This window comes from Hyposmocoma kahamanoa, unplaced genomic scaffold (assembly GCF_003589595.1).
Source record: "Hyposmocoma kahamanoa isolate Upper Pololo Valley unplaced genomic scaffold, ASM358959v1 84, whole genome shotgun sequence".
Classification (NCBI taxonomy): domain Eukaryota; kingdom Metazoa; phylum Arthropoda; class Insecta; order Lepidoptera; family Cosmopterigidae; genus Hyposmocoma; species Hyposmocoma kahamanoa.
The window spans coordinates 3844682-3867664 of record NW_020654229.1 but is presented as its reverse complement, the minus strand read 5'-3'; the positions used below and the strand labels follow the sequence as shown (position 1 = coordinate 3867664).

The 22983-nt window shown below is 35.9% G+C and overlaps 2 protein-coding genes across 4 annotated transcripts; both read left to right on the top strand.

Moving 5' to 3' along the window:
* Positions 1-7541: 7541 nt before the first annotated feature.
* On the top strand, positions 7542-15996 carry LOC113234555. 3 transcript variants are annotated; one of them, XM_026469898.1, is made up of 3 exons: positions 7542-7643; positions 12642-13174; positions 15743-15996. In XM_026469898.1, the coding sequence occupies exons 1-3, from the start codon at positions 7622-7624 to the stop codon at positions 15902-15904; spliced, it is 717 nt and encodes a 238-aa protein (XP_026325683.1). In that variant the 5' UTR covers positions 7542-7621; the 3' UTR covers positions 15905-15996. The 3 variants fall into 3 exon arrangements, with proteins under 3 accessions (XP_026325683.1, XP_026325684.1, XP_026325682.1); XM_026469899.1 differs by lacking the exon at positions 7542-7643 and adding an exon at positions 8309-8376 and having other exon boundaries at positions 12642-12817; XM_026469897.1 differs by lacking the exon at positions 7542-7643 and adding an exon at positions 8309-8376.
* A 309-nt stretch (positions 15997-16305) lies between these two features.
* On the top strand, positions 16306-18652 carry LOC113234570 (transmembrane protein 267). Its single transcript, XM_026469917.1, has 2 exons — positions 16306-16706; positions 18293-18652. Exons 1-2 carry the CDS (start codon positions 16425-16427, stop codon positions 18626-18628), a joined length of 618 nt encoding a protein of 205 aa, XP_026325702.1. The 5' UTR covers positions 16306-16424; the 3' UTR covers positions 18629-18652.
* Positions 18653-22983: the final 4331 nt, after the last annotated feature.

Genomic DNA, 22983 nt, shown 5'->3' with positions numbered 1-22983 from the left:
TATAAATTAGATAAATGAATAATGTATGCATCAATCAACTTCTTTATAAATCATGAACTCTTCCACTGAGTAGAACAAGTGATCTAAAAGCCACTTACGCAGTTCTTTTTTAAAACTGACCAATGGAAGGTGTTTAAAACGATCCGGTATCCGATTAAAAATTTTTCCACACATAGCATAAGAATTCTTTTGAAAGCGTTTCGTCTTTGGTATTGTGTCTAGTATTATTTTATTTGGGTTTCTTAGGTTTCTATCAGTTATGTTTTTCGCTATTATGAATTTTGATTGATTTATTTTTACAAATATACCAACCTCCAAAATATACAGGCACGGGAGTGGTAATATTCTTAGCGTTTTGAAATATGGTCGACAAGAGACATATGGCGCTACATTGCAGATGGCACGTATACACCTCTTTTGGGCAACAAAAACCTTCCCAAATTCAGTGCCGTTACCCCAGATAATGAGACCGTATCTAAGGACAGATTCCACATACGCAAAATAAGCTATCACGGCCGTGTCTTTATTCACCACCTTAGATAATTTGTAAAGAGCAAACGCAAAACTATTTATTTTATTACACACTTTGTCCATTTGCTCCTTCCAACTTAATTTTTGATCTATAATTAATCCTAAGAACGTCACATTGGTGGCGTTGTGCAAAATTTGCCCGTCATAATTCATGTCAACTGTTTTAGTCCTAAAATTATTGAAATTAATTATCTTAGTCTTAGTTAAATTAATTAGAAGATTATTGTTTTGTAGGCATTTAATTAGAGATGTCAGTGTTTTAATTAGTTCGTTTTTGTGTTCTTCCAGTGTTGAATTTATTGGGGAAGTAACTATCACTGATATGTCATCTGCGAAAAGGATTGTTTTGTGTTCGGTGCTATCGCATATATCATTAATATACAGTAGAAATAGTTTACTTTTTTTTTAAATATAAAAAGAAAGAAGAATAAACAACTTAACTAAAAAGAAAGAAAAATAAAAATCTACAAAATTGTTACCTAGTTGCTTAGTTGGAGCTACATACAGTACTGTTATTTAATTATTTTTTTATTTTATTTTATTTTTTTTTAACTTTTTTTTTTTTATTTTTAACTTTTTTTTTTTTATTTTAACTTTAAAAGACGGAATGGATGCCATCCCTGCCAACTTCCATTCCAACTAGATTTTAGCAGAATAACAAATATTATCATTATTGCAATAATATTCTCAGTGGAGTCTCAATGGAATTACAACAAACAGTGGTTTTACTGGTAAATAAATTAATAAATAAATAAAACTCCTTTTCCTTATGAGAATCCTATGAGCAGTAGTGGAAGATTAGCTATAAAACTTCTGTTATTACCTTTCGAACAAGCCAGCATTGCAAGTACATTTGTGCTCGTGTAATTTAAATTAATTTTTGTTTCAATCAATTTTAGTACTTATACATTTATATAAAAGTGGTATTTAGAAGAGGTGTTTGTTTGTAGGAACCGGTTTACCAATGGGCTAACTCGACAGGGCGCATCTTGCGCGAGAACGACATAAGGGTGCGTACAGATCCGACGAATCGGTGTAAATGCGCCTGTTTCCCATAGGCTCGTAAGCTGCATACTTGCATTACGTAGTACGATCTGTTCGCGTGCTGTTCGCGCATATATACTAACATGTATTTAACGCAGCGCACATGCAGCGAGAAGAAAACAAAAACAGTGGAAGTGCTTTAAGCCTCGATTACTATGAGAACCGATGTCGCCAAAACTCACACATTCTTAATTTCGTCGTTATACTACGAAAACCAATTATCTGGAAATTACACAGAAAAATTACTTAATTTAGGATAACGCGACAGAATTGCTGTAAAATGCAAACATTTTCAAATTTCAGTAAAACATAAAATGTAGAATCATCCGTTACAAATTAACGTGGGATGACATTTGTGAAAATAAAACAATTTTTGACACAGTGAAATTTTAATTGCATTTATTTCAAAGTCGATATTTTGTGAAATAATTGTTTTTCCCAGTATAACAGCGATTTGAAACACTACAAAATCTTGATATTGATTGGTCGTAGCTTCAAATGTAAAAAGAAATAACATATTCTGGATCGTGTAATATAATTTAAACATTACCCTGTTGGCATATAATTGAAAGTTCAATATCATCGATATCTATTATTGCAAGTTACGACGTTTTTGATATTATATTAAAATTTCAATCAATGTACTGTCATCTAGCGGTTAATTGGTGAACAACGACGAATTGGAGCTATTAAGTTAGTTCTCCAAACAAGAAGCGACCATATTGCAGGGGTATAAGCTTTACTTTCGTTTCTTGTAACAAAAATATATTTCGATAAACAGATAATTGAAAATTTATTAAAATTAGACTTTCCGATGATATGAAATACCACCACGGGTAATGTTTTTGGTGCGGCTATTATTTTTGCACTCCTAAACAGCACAATATATAGGGAATAGCGTTACATTTCTATAGCCGTGACTGTCGTTCCGATTCCAAAAAAATCACGTGATTTTGTCACGACTGTTACTTCCGTGACCTTGTCACGCCTATAACTTATATCACGATATACGGTTTTAGCCAGCGGTTTCTTTCTAATACTTATAGCCGTTTTTTATAGAATGATTTAAGTTTTTACTCCCTTTGTAATAAGTTTCAATTCCATTCAAAAAGTTGATTTTGTATTTAATGTATATTTTTTTTACTTATTTATTGTTATTCTTTGGATTGTTAAAAATAGCAATAAAGTGTAATGTAATTATATTTCTAGTACAATACACAAAGTAGATTATACATAAATATAAAATATCACCTCTTCCCATAATAAAACAAATGTACAAAAATATTTTACTTTGTTAATAAATAGGTTTATAGTAACTGCTGCAGATTTTTTTCATCTGCCTTTTCTAGTAGTAATAAGCACCTATGACCCTAGTGAGTGAGCAAAGAAAGTCATCCTATCTCACTCACTCCCATTGCCGAAATGGCCCGATTTGAAGAGAACTACAACGAGTGGCGCGCTCAAATACGTATGTCGTGATGTGAGTGACGGGGATAGCTTTTGGAACGGAGGAACACCTATGTGACTTTGGAACGTCGTTCCTTCGGAACGAGTCACGGTGATACTGTTTTTCGGCGGATCATCGTTATTTTTTCATCGTGACGTTATTTATCACCCACCTCTACTTCTTATTCATTACAAGTGTAGCGCGTTCGCACATTGCATCCGATATGTATTCCGTTCCGAATCCGAGATTATACACATCTTGAAAATTCGAACCCATTTCGGATGTCGCTTGATGTCTCTAAATGTACAAGCGATATTCGTCTTTTCTTGGAATAGATTGATTTAGTGCACAAGCGCAAGATTTGTATAGTCTTGGATTTCGAATGGATACGAATCGCGCAAAAATGCGCTTAATAACAATCATTGTCTTTAAATACAACCACACCCGATTGAAAAATTTCCCTGAGTAGGTCACCAAAGTAAATTATCTATATTTGATAATTTAAATGTGTGACTTTTAAACAATCAAGAATTTGATAACAGAAAAATTATAGATATGTGTGTAGGTAGAGACTAAATGTTAATAAATCATTGTTTAGCTGATTAAGAATATAAATAAATAAAATAAAATCAATACTATATTTATTTTCTTACTTCCATTTATTTATTTAAATTGAAATGTACGGGTAAGGTGCAGTAAAAGCTTAATTACTAGAAACTAAAACTAGGATTAAGTTTTATGAATAAAATTGGGTCCCAGCAGCAAGGTGCCCAAGACGCTGGCAGCGTTCCCCCTTTGTATTGCTATGCTATAGCGTTGGGCAAGGTAGCAGCTGGCCCTTGGGTTTCCCAGACAGTCTATTAATTTTTTTGGATACAATTTTGTACAGATGAAGGGCACCCGGTCCCCGATCCGGGCCAAGGGTTTCGACTCCAAAGGCTGTACATAGGTGGTCGGACTTAGAATAATAACGCATAGAAACCTAGCCCGCATACGCTAAGTGAGGCAAGTTAGAGGGTTCCAAACGCGTCCCAGGAGCGTGCGGGCTGTTAGTGCTCAAGGTCATATTGCACCGCGAACAGCTCCAAAATTTTTTGCTAAAAATGACGAAATGTGCGGTAAATGGGTGTAAAAATACAACAGACAAACAAAATAGACACTAACATCGCATTCCACAAGTAAGTAATGCGTTTCAACTCATATTTTTATGTAAATATTCACTAAAACAGAAAAATAATTTCGCGGCAACAAGATACGAAAGTGTTGCCAAGTAACGAATTTTTTTTCTCCCCATTTTGCTATTCTGTATCAAAATAATTATATTACGTAAATTTTAGTGGTGCCTGTAATTTCGATTTATTTGCGCATTTTGAACTAATATTTACTCGAATAAACATGACATGTTTTCGTTAACTCCTGTAAGTGATTGGGACACTTAATTATTTTATAATACTTTTAACGGCTCTGCGTTCATGCTTTATTGAATAATTATTTATATTAATTTTATTTGAATTGGAGCACATATTGCAACAAATTTACAGTATATATTTGTTTCTACTATAGTGTTGGCACCACCAGTACTACTTTGATAGCTTATTATATGTCTTTCTTTTCGTAACTCAAGCGAAATATTTTTTATTAAAATATTTTATTTTCTTAAAAGGGGAGCATTCTTAAGCGATTTTTTAATCTATTTTAACAGTTATTTTCTTTAATGTTTGCTTATGGCATTTTCGGTTTTAGGTTTCGAATGTGGCACTTATATCTAAATCCAAGATGGCAAACACGACAGTTCAAATAAAAGCAATATTCGTAATGAGCACCCCCAAATACCTCGAAAACGATACCCAACTTGCCATTATTTGAAAAATCGTGCCCGCCATCTTGGATTTACAAATAGTGCCATATTCGCATTGAGCATCCCCAAATACCTCGAAAATGATACCCACATAGCATTTTTTTGAAAAAATCGTGCCCGCCATCTTGGATTTAGAAATGAGTGCCATATTCGTAATGAGCATCCCCAAATACCTCGAAAAGGATACCCATATAGCATATTTTGAAAAATCGTGTCCGCCATCTTGGATTTACAAATAAGTGCTATATTCGTTTTTCATCGACAAAACCGAGCATATCTGTAGGCACCTGATCGACAATGTCGGGCAAATCTGTAGGCACCTTTAACTTAATGATGAGTTAAGCAAGATACAATTTCCCCACTTTTGAGGGAAATGTTATTCCATGGCATCATTATTTGTATATTTAGTGTGCGTGCCGACGAGCGTAGTTACAAGTTGCTTACGCCTACATGAATTTGGTTTTTGCCTCACTTGTGACAGTTCGTTTGATATGAAACTATCATTCTATGCGTTATTATTCTAAGTGGTCGGAGTTGTGGTCCTGGTACTTATTACTCTTTATCCTTTCCGTCAACTCAGCTGCGGAGTCAGCCCTCTTGCTGGTGTGCTGGAGATGGGATGGGGTAAGTGTGTCAGCGCGCGTGGCGTCCCATACTCCAAGGGATGAGAGTCATTTTGTCCGGGCGTTTGCTGGTAGTGTTCCCCTTTGTATGGTTATGGTGTTTTGGATAAAATTATGTACAGATGAAGGGTTCTAGGACTTCACGGGCCAAGGGTTTCGATTCCAAAGGCTTTAAATAGGTGTCGGAGACGAGGTCACGCTAATACCTGCCTGCCATTAGTTTCTCTTTTTCTTCAGTACAAAATATTTCTATTTAAGTTTTCAGTGTAAGACCCTTCAGTTTGAGTTTTCAATATTTCAATAAGAGCCTTGTAAAGTCTTTAGTATTTTAACATGATTTTAACCAATCTTTTTTTTCTGTAAAGTGTTAACGCCAAGACCTTTAGGCTAATTTAACCAATCAGCTTTTGATATTTTGAAAATGGCGGGCTTTTGAAGTTACAAGGTCAATTTTTACAAAGATCAATTTTCTTTTAAGTATATTATCGAAACTTAGCTTTCCTGACCATGTTTCCTATACTTTTTGGTTTTCCTCCCGTCTGTTTCCTAACCTTTTACTTTGACGTTGGCACAAAGTGCCATTACTTAATTTAAAAAAACGTTTACTTCAGCGTCACTAGCTGTTGGAAAAAATGGCGGGCTTTTGAAATTATAAGTACAGCTTTTGCAAAGATTATTTTTATTTTAAGTATATTATTAAGAAAAAACGAAGAAAGAAATAGTGACGAAGAAAGTTAGAACGATATTCCTTATTTTAAGCCTAATTACAAAACAGTTTATCCAGAAAATTCAAGTTCAAAGATTTTGCTCAAAGTGACAATAATGTGATCAAGTGAAAGTGAAAATATGAATATTGACTCCCGCCGTTTAAAAGACTATTTAGAAAGCCCAAATAAGAGAACTATTATTTAAGAGAAAGTGGAAACATAATGTTGTATAGCTACAATGGAAAATATTTAATGAGGATCCTGATAATTAAACGAAGACATGGCTCAAAGGACTCGTATCCAAGCCAAAACTCTTAAAAAAAAGGTATTTTTATCAGCAAAAATATGACGTTCTTTTTTTGAAACTCTAGGTCGTAGGTCTAGGGTCGTATTCTAGAACTCTAATCAATGCTCAAGTCAGGATTGCACTGGAAACACAAGCACTGGAACTACGACCCTAATGGCAGGGACTTGAGTATGATTTCGAGTGCTTTAAACCATACTCAAATACTGACTTGAGCATTGAGTAGAGTTCTAGAATACGAGCCTTAGTATTATAATTAACAGGTTAAAGTACAGGGGCCTTACCATGAACTCTTATTACGATTCAGGGGGTCTACTTTCGATCTTCGTCCGACATCCGTCCGAAACAATTACTGCCAAATGAAAAGACGCGTGATGCGAATGAAGCTTCATACTGGATACTTGTCTTTTAATTTTGTCGAATATTACTTATTTGACAGTAATTGTTTCGGACGGACGTCAGACGGAGTCGAGAGTAGACCCCCAGTTTAGGACTTAAAATGAATCGTAGTGAGACAGCGCTACATGAAGTGTATATCACCATCCCGCTTTTTTGTCGTTACGAACCTATACTTAACTGTAATAAGAGTTCATGGTAAGGTAGCAGGAGTCATCATCATCATTAGCGGGAAGACGTCCACTGCTGAACATAGGCCATAAAGAGCAGGAGTAGAAAAATAAAATTACCTATCTTTATCGTTGTAATTTTGACGATTTTTTTTTGGGAAATCATATCGACATCATTATCTACAGCCTGAATTCACCCACTGCTGGATATAGGCCTGTCGAAATACATATGGAGAGTTTATTGAAAAGTACTAATAGTCAGCGACACTAAAAATAAATTAGTGTCGCTGACTAAAAATGGATTAAAAAAATAACTGAACATTAAAGAATAAATACTTTTTAGCAACATTTATTTCTATTGCGCGAAAATGGGGTTACACCGTTTTTACTCTCAGCGCCTCATAAAATGCAAATCTTACGGCCAAAGTCAGGGCCGTGAGGTAATAAAATCCGACGATCATATCTCCCGATTCGTTCCACACATGCGCGGAATTAAACAATAAGTAATAAATGTCAGTGTCGCTCTTTTGCATTTTTAAAAATGCTTGTGATATTAATTTTGTGTGAGTATTTGAATTAACTATTTGCCATTTTGTGTGCGGGATGCAGTGAAGAGGACAGTTCTGCGTGTGCGCAACATTTAAACCAAGTTTGATCCACTTAAATAAACGCGAGCCTATGTCCTATAAATAAAATGTTGTAGTGGTTCTCTGGTAATTGCTGCCGCCGTTAGTTGAAAAGGCGCAGGCGCATGTGACAAAAACTTAAAACCGAGAAAACCATGTTTAAAGAAATTAAATTGTAGAATATCTACTTTTCTCTTGCGGTAACTTCATACCTTATCTACTTAGGAAAAAAATAAACTCAGTGATAGATCGGTCTGCACCAAGCAGTAACGTGAGCATTAATGCAATGCGGATTTGGAGGGTATGGTGTTCTGGCGAAATTAAAAAAAAATTATAATATCAACTGACCAGACGGACAAGTCGTGCGCCTGATGGTAAGTTATACGCCTGTCCATAACAGTTGCAGTGTCATTCAGAGCTTTAAATCGCAAAGATCTGAGGGGCACTGCCACTGCGTCTGTCACCCTGGGATATAAGTTGACAAATCTCATTTGCCTATAATCTCACCAGCACCCTGACATTAGTGCTTGGAGGCAGAAATAGGTAAGGTGGCAGTACTTCCCTGGACGAACTCTTTCACAAGGAGCACGGGACACTACCATTTCAATTAGGTCTAGTTCTTAGATATTAATTTCTCCAGTTATGACATCACGTCACAGCCTTACAATGCGTAAGTAGATGCATTATATGCTTATGATTTACACGTTGCTAATTAACTTACGTGGTAATAACTTACGTACAATATTACAATCATATTTTAAAAGATATCGTAACTGCTGCTGATAATGTTTTTGTTTCGTCGAATATTTAATATTATCCAATCTGATATTTTTTATTGCGCCAAGTCTTAGACAAATTTAAAGAAATGCTAAAAAAGGTTATATTGTGACAACAAAGTTCATATGAATCACTGGCCTTATATACATTGAAACGAAATCAAATAAATTTTTGGTGGGAGTGACGGCGGAAAGAAGTGAGAATGGCGAGGCAAAAGAATTTATGAATGATTCAAAATTTGGAAAGCAAATGACCAGGAACCAGAGAAAAGGTTCGCCGGCAAGACCAGGGTACAGTGGAAGTTCGGTCAAGCCCTTCGCCAGTAATACGGGCGTCTCTGCTGGATTCGGACTTGGGTATGGACTCGCTGGGGTTTGATGGTTAGCTGTCAGATAAACACGTTCGTCTGCCCCGGTGGCATGTGGCCGGGGCGTTCATCCTGCGCGTAGCTATCGCGTCTTAGTAGCGATCCCTCCAGTCGCGTAGGCCTCTGGGAACTGGAGAGACGCTTCGACGTCGGGAAGCGAGCGTGCCTACAGCTCCACCACCAAAGTGGACATTTGATAGTGGACTTTAAGAGTCAATGCCTTAGCGGTGGCAACTGTTAGTTGCGCAATGCACAACGGAAAGTGAGCATGTCTACAGCTTCGGTACCTATCTGGAAAATAGGGAGGCACTAGGGAGACACCCGAGGCACTAGACTCTTGAGAACCGGATAAATGCAGTGACAACGGTCTGTGACAACTCTGTACACTGGCTGATCTGGGGTCAGAACCGGAACTTATATGGTTCCTGGGCACGCATAGGCTACAGTGCTCTTCTCGTGTAAATTAAGGGTCGGTAGGGAGGTTATTATGATCAAAATTAATGTAAATGATTATCACTAGTATCAGGTTTCTTATCACAGTATGACTTCTTTTTATTTTCCTGATATTTCGGAACGGTTGCACGCTCCATGGTCACGGGTTGACGCAATGGAACACTCATGGAGCGTGCAACCGTTCCGAAATATCGGGAAAATAAAAAGAAGTCATACCGTGGTAAGAAACCTGATACTAGTGATAATCATTTAGTGAATAACCACGAAAGCCTTAAAATCTATAAAACTAATGTAGAAAAATATAGGGCTGGTTCTTATAAATATCGTCAGGGATAGTGCAATTACGCGTAACTAGCATTGGATTATGAGTTTCAATTTCGATAGTTTAATTAATAAAATAAATAAAATATTTCAATGTGGTGGCAACCAAATAGCGTGATTTACGGGAAGCTAACGTTACCAGTCCTTAGATGACATACATTAATGCTTACTGTGCAAGAATGAAAGTCGGAGCCATTGAAATAACAAAGTAGTAACGTTAAATCTCTCTCCTGTAAAATGTGGTACAGAGTAGATACGCGCCTTTTACCAATGCTGTATACATCGATTCCCAGGCCGGGAGTAATATTTGTATGGCCTACATTGATTTCTCTCATGAGTTTGGGTGTAATTTGTGATTGTCTATGTGTGTGTCGATAGCATACATCTGTGTGTGTGTGTAGTGTGTAGTGTGTGTTATGAACGTTGAAACAGACTGCATACAGTCGACACTGCCTTCGGGCAGTTGTCGCTGCTTGCCTGTTTCAGGAGCTTAGTGTATTTGTTGATGTCGAGATAGATAAAATTTGCAGTTTAAAAAAATGTGTTTGTAGTAGTTTTAGTTATCAGAACTTATGCTGTAGAATGATCGGATATTTATAAATTTAACTACATTGCTTGTTACGTACTTATATTTCTTTTGAGTTATTGCGTCTTCGTCCATAATCCCTTTTTAGCTTTCTGTAAGACTCTTTCCAAGTTTTACTACGAAAAACAAGACATGTACTCAGTAAATGTAAATATTTTGTGGGTTATTCCATTTCAGGACACTTTGTTCGTTCATGTAAATTAGGAAACGATTGGGGATCCAGGACACTGCCCAGTGGAAAACCATTAGTCACAAGTAACTTTAGCCGTACATATTCGCCAAGTTGAACTCTTTTGTTTGGAAGCATTTGAAAGGTCATAAGTTTCCGCAAATATTCTTCTCATTTCACTTAGTAGCAGTTGAAAAGAAACCATATCGAATGTCTTAGCAAGTGCAGTGAACTACCTATTCATATGTTTTCGTCATCTATGTATTGTGTAACATCATTAGTCAGTGATGTAAGTGTACCACAAGACTTTTCCACGTTACATCATTGGAGTCAAACGCAAGCTACAAATCTACTGTAGCTTCACTACGCACTTTACAGAGCCATTTAGCAATTCGACTCTTAACTACTGAAGATATAATTTCACGATACCTAAAAACACAATCGATTCGTCCCACTGGGTTGATGATTATGACGTATTAAGCCAATAAATTGTTCTTCCGTCGTATGTAAGTTCCATCTTACTTCAATTACTTACGTCGTTCTAATTTGCAATAACTCTATTGTGAAATTTTAGATTGGTGGTTAATTAAAAAAGTAACATGTAACGTTTCGGACAGCGTTTAAACTTTAACATTTAAATTTAGATGTAGTTGGTGTACACTCCCACAGCCTGGTGTAGCAAGTGAATTGGCAGAATAGTTTTCAAACAAATTAAACGACATTTCGTCTCCATTTCTGGTTATATACTCGATGTAGTAGTCACAATCAAATTGGCCTATTTTGACAGCTAAGAAAAACAATTTCATGATTTATTCAATTTGAATTTCTAATATTTTTCGGATCGCGTATATTTGTTTTTTCTAACAACCTAACGTTTCGGGTCATTTACAGGGCTCACAGGGCGACAGACAAGTCAATTGCCGATAACATCGACGATATTGTCGAATCTAACGCTATCGACATTATCGATAGAATCGATAATGTTAGTGTATGAAAACAAACTCAGTGCCAAGTTGATTAGTTCAATAATATACTTAAGATAGTACATAAGTAGGTAATAAATGGACAAAGTTGTTCTAACTGAAAATGGAGGTGAATGTCTGTAACGAAATTGTACATAGAACAATACATTTTATATCTATGGTGTAGGTAACGTAGAAACTAGATACGATAAGGTAGTTGTTTCCACAAAAGCAGCATTTTATTATTTTAAGGAATTCCCGTTTTGTAATTAATATAACATATCTACTTGTAACACCACGTATCACGTTTTTTGTTACTGGTTTATAAATATCATTTTCTAACAAAGGAACATGAAAAAACGCTATTTTCCCTGCGAAAAATAAAAGTTGAAATTGACGTACCATTAAAGAAGCGTAAAAAATTTCGGGTACAATATATTTAAAATAAATAGTGAATTTCAACCAAAATTCTATAAATTGATGACAAAGAACCTAGAAATCTGTAGATTTGCGAGAAATAGCTGTATAGCCAGCTATGTCAATACCACGGTGAGTTCGTCCATTCGTATCAGGGGGTGGATTATGAACCTTACGATAACTGAGTTGTCGACCGATTTCTTTTCATTTTTGTTCACAACACCCGAATCGAAAGTCAAACTGTCGTATTCGAAACCGAACCGAAATGATGTCACACCCATACGATTACTCGAACTTCTCGACCGGCAACGGCTACAAATGTTATTCCGAACACACTTATCGAATGAACGAACGTCCTGTTATTTACAAAGTAAGAATGTAATATGGATATAAAAGGATTTTCATTTTCCTTATAATCTATTTCACCGACTAACTCCGTAAACGCTCTTAGATAATGTATTTAGATCCGGATAGAACGTTTAACTCGGAATGTTCTGAATAGCTCGGAAAGCGCCCTTCGATTCGAAAAGGATATCCAATTGAACGATTTGGTTAAAATATCGAAGAGTTCTGCATCGGGGTCCAGTTCCGAATCCGAGAAGTGACGGTCCAAAATGTCACGGGGATCATTTTGCCTCTAGGTGTACAAGCGATATGCGTATTTTCTCGGATTCGAATGGGACTTAGTGCACAAGCGACAACCGAATTGGGGCCGAGTTTTCTAGATTTTTATAGTCTCGTATTTGAAACGAAAACGAAGCGGATGCAGTGTGTAATTGCAAAGCACTCTTTTATCTATAGACTTGATGCCCAATTAAACAGAAATGGAATCTTTTTGGAAATTTTAATTAAAGGTGTGATTAATTGTTTCCACTTGTTTCAGATATTCAAATACATTTAACAGTAGCCGGAAGTATATATACAGCGACAACCACAAAGAAGCCATCAGATGAACAAGATTATACTCGCCAGTCGCACACGAAATATCCGTTACTTATAAATATACAGGCGTTTAGGACCTCAAGCGGAAGACAAAGGAAGATCGCACCGATGCTAAAGGTGCCACAAAATCACGATATCTTCTTAGATATAAGCGATTCTTTCGTTCAAAGGTTAAAAGAGTCACTAACACAAGGTCTGTCAGATTCTGTCAAAAACAGATACAACACGTCAAGAGAAAAAGACATTAGAGCGAAGCTGTATAAAATGACTGTAGAAGAGAAAAAGAGAGCCGAACAAAAAGTACAACTGATTAACAAACTTTTAAGTCTATATAAACACAAGTTGTCGTTGAAATTGGACTTTATAGCGCATTATTTTAACGTTAATTTCATGAAGTTGAGCCAGAGATATGATGAGACAAAGAAAAATGTTTCTAATTACAATCTTTTGCAAGTATTAAGTTTGTATACAGAGGTAAGCAATGGTGTATTGGAAAAACTGTACATAGCATAATTTATGTCAATTGTGTATAGGTTCCCAAAGATTTTGGCTCACCGTCCACTTAGGCAAGATAAAAAAATGCAACTCCTACCACCACCAAAAATAATTGCAAACACGTGTTTTTTATATTAACTTATTACAAAAAATCACAAGGAAAAAAAATTATAGTAGTGCGCCCTACGCGCGCACCCACTGGTAGAGACCACTTTAGGAAACTATGGTGTAATGTAAGAACTAGGTACACCGAAATATAAATAAGCTTCCTTACAGCAGCGTAACGTTTTTGATGTTCAGTGGTACCCACCAAGGGTTGTCACAAAAAAAGTGATTATTAGTACGCGCAACATAATCATTTCATCATCATCATCTCGGCCCGTTAACACCCACTGCCGGGTATGGGCCTCTTCTTTTGTACGCCAGCTCAATTGGTCCCGTGTTAGTCTCATCCATAGTCTTCCGATCACTCCGATGATATCGTCCGACCATCTAGCACATAGTTTCCCAAAGTGGGCACTACCTCGGACTCTTCAGTGCTCACTGTGCTCACAGTCGCCTCAATATTGGTAAATGGCTCAAGAGCGTCGGAGACGTTGTACACTCGTCTCGTCGTTGACGAAGCGCTCATGAACCATTTTGGGGTCATTGATTGCCATTAGTATTGACTAATGGCAATCAAATGATAAATGGCAGGCGAATTGTGGGTGCGGAAGAGGCGGTTCTCATCTGTGACATCAAAATAAACTGTCTACATCGACAGAAATAATCTCTTTCCCCAAGTATATAACTGCCCGAATACAATTGACGGCTTATTCCCAGTTGTCACCACTGGCTTTGTTCCCACTGACGACAAATGAGAAAAAAAATCCCATATGTTAGTTACCAGGTGGCCACAAACGGAACAAAACAATTCCATTCCAATTGCAGGTTTCATTACGATGTTTTCCTTCCGGTGAAGCTTCCTTGATAAATTTCAAGTTAAATTTCACACATAAATTCCGAGAAACTGAGAGGTGCAAGCTCGGATTCGAACCTACGACCTTCTTCTGCTTGAGAGGCAGTAGGTCAAACCATTAGGCTACCACGGCTTCACTACACACTACAGTGGTGACTTCTACTGGCGACAAATGGGAAAAAAATCCCATATGTTACCAGGTGATGACAAATAGGATAGAAAGATTTGTTGTTGCCACTGGCGACAAATGGAATTTAAGATATCCCAGCATTTGCCAGTGGTAAAAAAAACAAATGAAATAAAAATACAAATTATTGTTTGATTGTTGCCGCCATCGAAAGGGAATAAAATAAAATTCGATTAGAAAAGACAGTGCATATATCTTTTCCTTGTGATTTTTGGTGTCAAGTGGATATACGGGTGTCCGGTAATGAATGTATCATACTGAAATGGCTAATAGCACAGCTTAAGACTGTTCCAAAAAAATGCAAGAAAAAATCTATCACATGTAGTACATAAGGAATGTTTTTTTTTCTTAAAAGTTAATTATTTTTATCTTATTTTAGGTTTTTGTGCACTATGACTACAAATGAATGAATTTATTTGGTTTTTTGGTGTCATAATATTCTACGTTAACTGTGTCCTTAGATAAGCAGTAAATGGTATGACTAAGTAATGTACATTTTTTTTTTTAAAAGTTTAACTTCATTTTTCAGAGAAATAATTAATTTTTTACGCGTATAAAAAAGCCTTCTGTATAAAAAAAAAGTACGATAACCTATGTGGCCAAGTACTTTAAAATAATGTAGGTTTAATGAGGATTTCAAAATGGTATCATTTCTCATTGTATCTAATGTAAATATGAAATTATTGCTATTAATGTGCAAACGGAGTAAATTTTACTAAAAAACTATGTTTGCAAAATTGACCGTGACCGTTATTTGCCACCTGCACGATAGCCACATTCTATAAGCCATTTCAGTATGATACATTCATTACCGGACACCCTGTATAAAATATGTGTTTTTAGTTTTTTTGTGGTGGTGGGTGTTGAAATTTTTTTTATTTGCCCAAGTTGGCGGTGAGACTAAAAGTTTTTGAACCTATGATAACCCACATAATAATAATAACCCAATCAATTAACAATAATTACCCCAATACTGAGGATTAGTCCCATTTAAATTTGGACTTTTAAGAGTCGCAAATTAGGGTATAAATGAGGTTTATTAGATTTCAACCATTTTCCGTTAAGTGTTTTCTCAATCAAATTTAGCAAATAGATGTAATTCCACAAACTTTAAGGGTTGTTTTTTGTTTATAAAAATAAAGTATACGAATCATATTTTAAGCTTCTATTGTTGAAAAAAATTCCTCTAAAAATGGAATTATGAGGTTTTTAAATTTAACCGACGCCGACGAAGTTTATTAAGTTTCTAAGATTAAACGCACACACTCAACACACACACAACGCACACTAAAGCAATAATTTTAGAATTGTGCTTTTCTTTCAGATGAAATGTCCCACAAAGTTTATAGTTTTGAGATGGCTTAGTTTTTGTGTTATTTAAATGTTTATAATTTCTTTTCAGTTACATACATCTAACCAGTTTTTGTCAGAATTTCTAACATTGTTACCTTCGGCGATGAAACTGGATCCGCCCGACGTTCGAGACTTCAGGCCTCCAAGCAAAAAGGAAGGCATATCTTGGTCATATTATGATGACAGCATGAGTTTCGCCATTAATAGATGAACTATTTGTATATTTATTTTTCTCTTTTTTCATTGACCGAAACTGTAAGTTTCCAAAGTAGTTATAATTAAGAAAAAAAAAGTCTTAATACACCGGGTGCGTTCGATATGTATTAGCTCATTTCGAATTAGTTACCAAAATTAACAATTATTTTACAGTTAATTAATTATTAATTAACTAAAATTAAAATATTCTTTTAGTTTTTTGTTTTATTGCTATTTAAAGACAATTTATCTATGTCTTTCAAAGCAGATACTATATAGGTAAGTTTATTATAATAAAAGTAGTAAAACGCTACAGGTTTTCGAGCTTACATAACCTCAAATCTTTGACTAGTCGTAATTATAAACAAAAAATAAAATTTGCAAATTCAACAATCCTGCTTAGTTATTCAGCCTAAATCATCTTGTTATTATTTAAAACAACAAATACAGTGAGTTTCCTATAAAACACCAGTTGAAATTCGTCACAATAAGACAGAGAAAAATTTTTTAAATTTTGACCGAAAAATATTTTCAAAATGCGATTTATCAAGTGTGTTTTAACTCTATCTATATTATCAACGGCATTAATAGGAGATTATGTGGTATTTAAATCGACATATTCACAATCTCCGGTATTTCGTGCTGTTACTGACAGTTTGGTACACGCGAGTATAGGGTTTCTTTCCTCATTGTTGTTTTTCTCTCACGACATCAATGTCTCGTACAATGTTAGCGTTCTGAATATCATAATATGCACATTCGTGTCTTCTTTAATTGATATCGACCATGCTGTGCTGGCTAAATCCGTACATTTAAAGGTGAGTTGATATAAACCATTTAGGAATCAGTAGAGCATGATGGGAAAGTGTTGATCCTGGGAAGTAGGTACTATCATACTACCACCATACCTATTTCGGTCAGACGGTAGGAAAGGGGGCTTGTTAGAGTGCAGGGAAATCCAGAATTGTCCTGGAATTAGTTTTGTCCTGTGTTCAGTAATTAGACTACTGTCCTGGAAAAGACCAACAGATGGTCTATTACATTATTGTCAAGGCTATTGTTCTTGTTCAGGTGTTGATTATATATATACTATACCATATATATATCATATAATATATATCTATATATATTATATAGATATATATCATATAATATCATATAATATATATCTATATATATTATATAGATATATACAATACCATATAATAAAATGGCAAATAAGCTGATACAGTTACTTTTAATATTTTAAATAAAGAGTCTGTGCTTAAATGTTTAGTTTCGAGAAGAAATTCAAAGTGCCATCTATACTATTGATTGCAAACTAACAAATCAAAAAGAATATTTTGTTTGTTTAGTTTTTAAATGTAACATGTGTACTGCACCTGGAATAAATTTCATCATGTAATCTCATTTTTTTTATAACATCAAGTGACGGGACGAACAAGTCGTGCGCCTGATGGTAAGCTACACGCCTGTCCATAACAGTGGCAGTGCCACTCAGAGCTTCAAATCGCAGATCTGAGGTGTAATGCCACTGCGCCCGTCACCCTGAGACATAGGTTGATTTGAATTTCACCAGCACCCTTACACTTCTAAACCGGAACGCAGTAATGCTTACATTACTGCTTGGCGGCAGAAATAGGTAAGGTGGCAGTACATCCCTGTACGAACTCTTTCTCAAGGATCTCTACTGCTGCTAATTATTGCATGTTTTATTGAAATACAAAATTGTTGAGTCCATATTGAAAAACTTGATATTATCTGTGGTATTGATATTACTTACTCCACCAACAAAGAAGAAATGTGTCAGAGCCATGTTTGGTGTGGGTCAGCGAGAGACTTGTGTACCTTACTTTAGGAAACTGAAAATATTAACCCTACCATCAATGTATATTTACGAGGCCTGTGTTTAAGTGAAACAAAATCTAAGCAACTTTAATATAGTCAAAACTGGATGTCCTAGAAACAAACGGAATAAAATAGAAATACAGCCCAAACAACGCCCTAATTTGGAATTTTACAGCAGGATGATGTTCGTATTAGCATGCAAATTAAATTGTAGACAATTTAAAATGAGATTGCATAATTTGTTATTTACTCAATGCTATTACAATATTAATGATTTTAATTTAAGTATTGTATGTTATATTTTTGACTTCTGATTTTCTGGTTAAATTCCAATTGTTGTAGTTTGTTTATGCTATTGTTTTAATTAAAAACTTTAAGACATGCTACGTCAAAAGTGAAATAGGCATTGTGTAAAATATTCGCATGCCAAGTTTTGGTGAAATGTACGATCTAATAATAATATTATAAGACCTGCATTGTTTACTACATTTTTCGCGAATAAATATCTTGTATTCTTGTGTTCTAAAGGCTCAATAATTTATTTTCCCAATTTCAGGATATGGTAAACCTTCGTCAACGTGGTTTTCTACACTGCACGTCACTCTGGCTTCTTATAACTACAATCCTCTTGATGTACAGCTATGTATTCAAAAAAGTCAATGTATATTTACTTACTTTCATGCTTATTATTGCCTACAGTAGCCACCACATAAGAGATGCGAATCGTAGGGGTATATGGCTGTACCCGTTTGGGCATACGGCTGCTGTACATAAATACATGTATATTTTTTTAATTTGCGCGTTACCTTACCTATATGCGTTGTGTTACGATTTGTTTCTGAGTGATTTTGTAAGGCATGTAGTGGGGTTCGATTATAAAATTATTGTTTAAAACTTCTTTTCCATACTGATGGGTCACGGAGATATGGTAAAGTCAAATAAGGTCATTAGGTCAAAGTCAAAAAATCTTAATTTTGTTGGTAAGCAAATTACACTTGAAAACTCTACAGCTCATTCGTAAGGCAAGATTCTCCTGAGAAGAATGATCAAGAAACTCTAGGGGTTGCCCTTTGTTGTAGTAGTAGAGTCCTTGTGAAAGAGTTCGTCCAGGGAAGTACTGTCACCTTACCTATTTCTGCCGCCAAGCAGTAGTGTGAGCAGTACTGTGATCCGGTTTCGAAGGGTAAGGTTGTTGGTGAAATTACAGGCACATGGAACTTGTCAACATATGTCTCAGGGTGACGGGGGTAGTGGCAGTGCCCCTTAGATCTTTGTGATTTAAAGCTCTGAGTGGTATTGTTGATGTTATGGCGTACAGGCGTGTCGCTTACTAGCAGGCGCACGACTTGTTCTTCCCGTCACTTAGTTATTATAAAAATAAAAATTTGTAAATAAACTATTGTACACATTTATCATTTGCAAGAGCTAAACATCGCTTTGTTTCAAAGCGATTTACATGCAGTTTTGGTTTATTAATTACTCGCAAGAGGCGCTGTTGTCGATTGACAGCGAACGTTCTGTACTCCGAATTTATGTTTTCACAGCAATGATTGTGCAACCGTTGCAAAAACGACTGATCGCAAATGATTGGTTGTAAGCTTAGCGGTCACTTCTATGGATTTTTGTCATCCCAGTACGCAGAAGCCGTATAATAGATTTATGAAAAATAGTAATTAAATTACACCGAAACAAAAACTTTTCACTAAAGGTTATTATATAGCTTCTGCGTACTTGGATGACAAAACAATGGTAATGACCCGTTTAGGTCTTGCATTGATCTATTTTGTTTAAAATAAATATTATAAATAGATGCCTTACTTTCTCAAACTCTAATCTTATTGTGATAGTGATTATTCAGGAGATGTTAAAACTTTTTATTAATTTGAATTTTTTTATCAAGGGTGCTAATTTGGATGCATTACTTTAAGAATAGGCAAAAGCCAGTGAGTGAATATGAAGGAAATGTGATATGAAATCAGCCTGCAAAATTTGTATATGCAATCCATTTATTGCATTTCAGTAACTTTGTGTTTTAAGATAAGAGTCTTAGGGTTGTATTCCAGAACTGTACTCAATGCTCAAGGCAGGATTTGAGCAGACTTGAGTATGATTTCAAGCACTGGAAATACGACCCTAATGGCAAGGACTTGAACATGATTTCTAGTGCTTTGAATCATACTCAAATCCTGACTTGAGCATTGAGTAGAGTTCTAGAATATGACACTTAGGGTCGAATAGAGGTTGAGTAGTTCTGGAATACACACATCAAAAAAAGTTTGCGATCAATAGCATAAGCTCCTATAATTCTTTAAATTTAACTTTATCAAGAAAAAATCTATGTTGTATGCTTTCTTTAAATAGGAATACCCTGTTTGAAATTAAAATATAAAACTATTTTTTATTATTTATTTTAAAAAATTGAGCCATCAATCATAATGTAATAGTGATAGAAATTTCATAGAAAGAAAAAGACTGTTTAATTAAACTTAAACAACAATTTATTATTAAAAGGTGTGAATTCAATATAAAATAACTCCTCCCCTGACTCGAATACATGCGAAGATCCTCCTGGGCATGCTGAGGATCAAGTTATCCAGCATTTCCTGGGGTAACCTATCCCATTCTTCAATAGCGGCTTCCCTGAGCTCTGGAACTGTCTGGGGACGTGGCTCACGGTTCCATACTGCTCGTTTAAGAGCATCCCACGCGTGCTCTATTGGGTTTAAGTCGGGCGAGCCGGCAGGCCAGTCTAATCGTGTGATATCGTATTCTTGAAGAGCAGCATTGACTCGTTGAGCTCGATGTGCGGGCGCATTATCATCGACCAGTACAAATTGGTGCCCATGGTTTACTCGGAATGGTCTGACGATATCATCAATAGCAACTGCTTTGTACATGTCTGCTGTCATGAAGCCCCGATACGGGATCAAAGGCGTTCTAGCTCCAATCATAATGCCACCCCAAAAGGACACCGATTTTCCGCCTTGCTGAACTGTTCCAGTGGCAGTTCTTTGTCTTTCACGGTCGCCTGGTCTTCTCCAGACACGGACACGTCGGTTATCTGGATGAGTGCTGATTCGGGATTCGTCAACGAAGAGACAGTTTTGCCAAATGTTTTCGTCCTCACCTTCTTCATTTTGCCGAAGTCTAGCCCACTGCAATCTTCGTTGTTGACGTTGCCGGGAATTGAGCGGAGCTCGCCAAGACCTCCGTGCTCGTAATCCAGCCTGGTGCAAGCAATTGCGAACGGTCTGCGTGCTAACTTCAAGCCCAGAGGCGGCCCTGACTTCTGCTTTTATTTTAGTGGCGTTGATTGTTGGATCACGGGCTGCCAGCAATCTAATATAGCGCTTTTGGGCAGCTGTCAAAACAGTTGGGCGACCGCTGCGGGGTCGGTCAGCTAAATTCCCCATTCCGTGATACCTCTGCAACGTAGCCACGACACAGGATTGGGATATAGCAAGTCTGCGTGCTATTACTCTCGTGGTGTATCGTTCTTCCCTCAAAGTTACTATTCTAGCTCGTAAAACCTCTGATAATCCTCTTGGCATTTTTTCAATCACAACTTTCCGCGAAAAATATCTTGAATCGCTTATAATTGACTAAATCAGATTTCTGAGTGAGCGTAAGCTAGGACTGAAAGCCTTTTTATATGAAAAAACAATTGAACGGGGTCATTGTTTTATGTTCTAATTTATTTTTAAATAAAGAATCTAAAAAGAAGAAAAAATCATAATATAATCGACAGTAACAAAAAAGATTTCAGTTTTTCGAAGTGATCGCAAACTTTTTTTGATGTGTGTACGACCCTCGTATTCCAGAAGTCGTATTCTAGAACTCTACTCAATGCTCAAGTCAGGATTTGAGTATGATTCAAAGCACTAGAAATCATACTCAAGTCCTGGCCAATAGGGTCGTATTTCCAGTGCTTGAAATCATACTCAAGTCCTGAATTGAGCATTGAGTAGAGTTCTGGAACCCTGAGAAAGTAAACCCTAAAAAGACAACATTCTAACTCATTGTTCTCAAGGGAATTTGCCTTACGAATGAGCACTAGAGTTTAATCAATATGACGATTTCGAGCTCTTAGGTTTTCGCGATTGTTACACATAGGAAATGAAACTATTTTTCCGGTTTGAAATCGCGTATATTTGTTTTTTCAACAAACCAACGTTTCCTTTAAACCTTTACAGGTCCCATGGTCATGGTTGGCTGAGGTGGTGATGGTGACCACCTCAGTCAACCTTGACCATGATACGCGATTTAAATCCGGAAAAATAGTTTCATTTCCTACAATATGACGATTCCAAGTGTGATTTGCTTACCTATGAAATTAAGATTATTTGAATTTCACTAACAACAAATATCTTCCATGAATAATTTCTGTCTCTAGTTGTTTTGTGATGCGTGTTATATTTTATTAAATTGCACCTTATTGTAGCACAACTAGATCCCCATTTAAGCAAATGATTGGAAATTCGTTTTTTAATTTTCCTTACCAGACATGCACCATGGCAACACAGATCTTCTATCTTTTTTAGTCGAAATATTAGAGATGATAAATATAGGAAGTAATATAAAACTCATTAATTCATTCCTTTTTTTGTGTGTTACGCGTTTACTCTGACACTTGTGAATTGATTTTGATGATTCTTTTTTTTGTTGGAAAGAGGGTACTTCAGAAGTGGTCCCATTTAAATTTGAAGAAAATATTCCACCTCTAAGGGTGGCAAACCAGGGGATGAATGAATTTTGAGGTCGGTTTTTTTAGTACTCTGTACTGGTTGTTCATTATTAATTTAAATACAGGAATGAAATAAATTGATTGTTTTGTCTTTACAGCGCGAGATATCTATGCGAGAATAGCAATTTGTCGCGTTTTATGTCAGTCGCGCCCTACCGTGTTAGCCCTATCAGTGTTGTCGCTTAAAACACTGTGTCTACAAATAGTCTGTCTAGTTGTTGCTTAAAATGTAAGTTTATTTTAAGCAACAACACTGTATCAAATTTGACAGATAATTGGTAGTAAGAGATGTTTAAACGGCAACACTGTCAAAAGTTTGATATTCGTTGTAGAGATTTCGGTATTTCTGTTACCCATCGGTATATAGAGGCCCATATTATAGTCCTTCAGTGTGATAAACATAAGAATTAATGTATTTAATTTGAATTTATATTTGAGAACAAATGTTTACGTTAGGTAATTTATTTATTTATATTAATGATTATCGCCCATTTGACACGCGT

Coding starts and splice junctions, on each gene's coding strand:
- LOC113234555 (XM_026469897.1), top strand. CDS start 8,349: ATGACATCACGTCACAGCCTTACAATGC. Junction 8,377..12,641: donor ACGTCACAGCCTTACAATGC/GTAAGTAGATGC, acceptor CACTTGTTTCAG/ATATTCAAATACATTTAACA. Junction 13,175..15,742: donor TATTAAGTTTGTATACAGAG/GTAAGCAATGGT, acceptor ATTTCTTTTCAG/TTACATACATCTAACCAGTT.
- LOC113234570 (XM_026469917.1), top strand. CDS start 16,425: ATGCGATTTATCAAGTGTGTTTTAACTCTATCTATATTATCAACGGCA. Junction 16,707..18,292: donor CTAAATCCGTACATTTAAAG/GTGAGTTGATAT, acceptor TCCCAATTTCAG/GATATGGTAAACCTTCGTCA.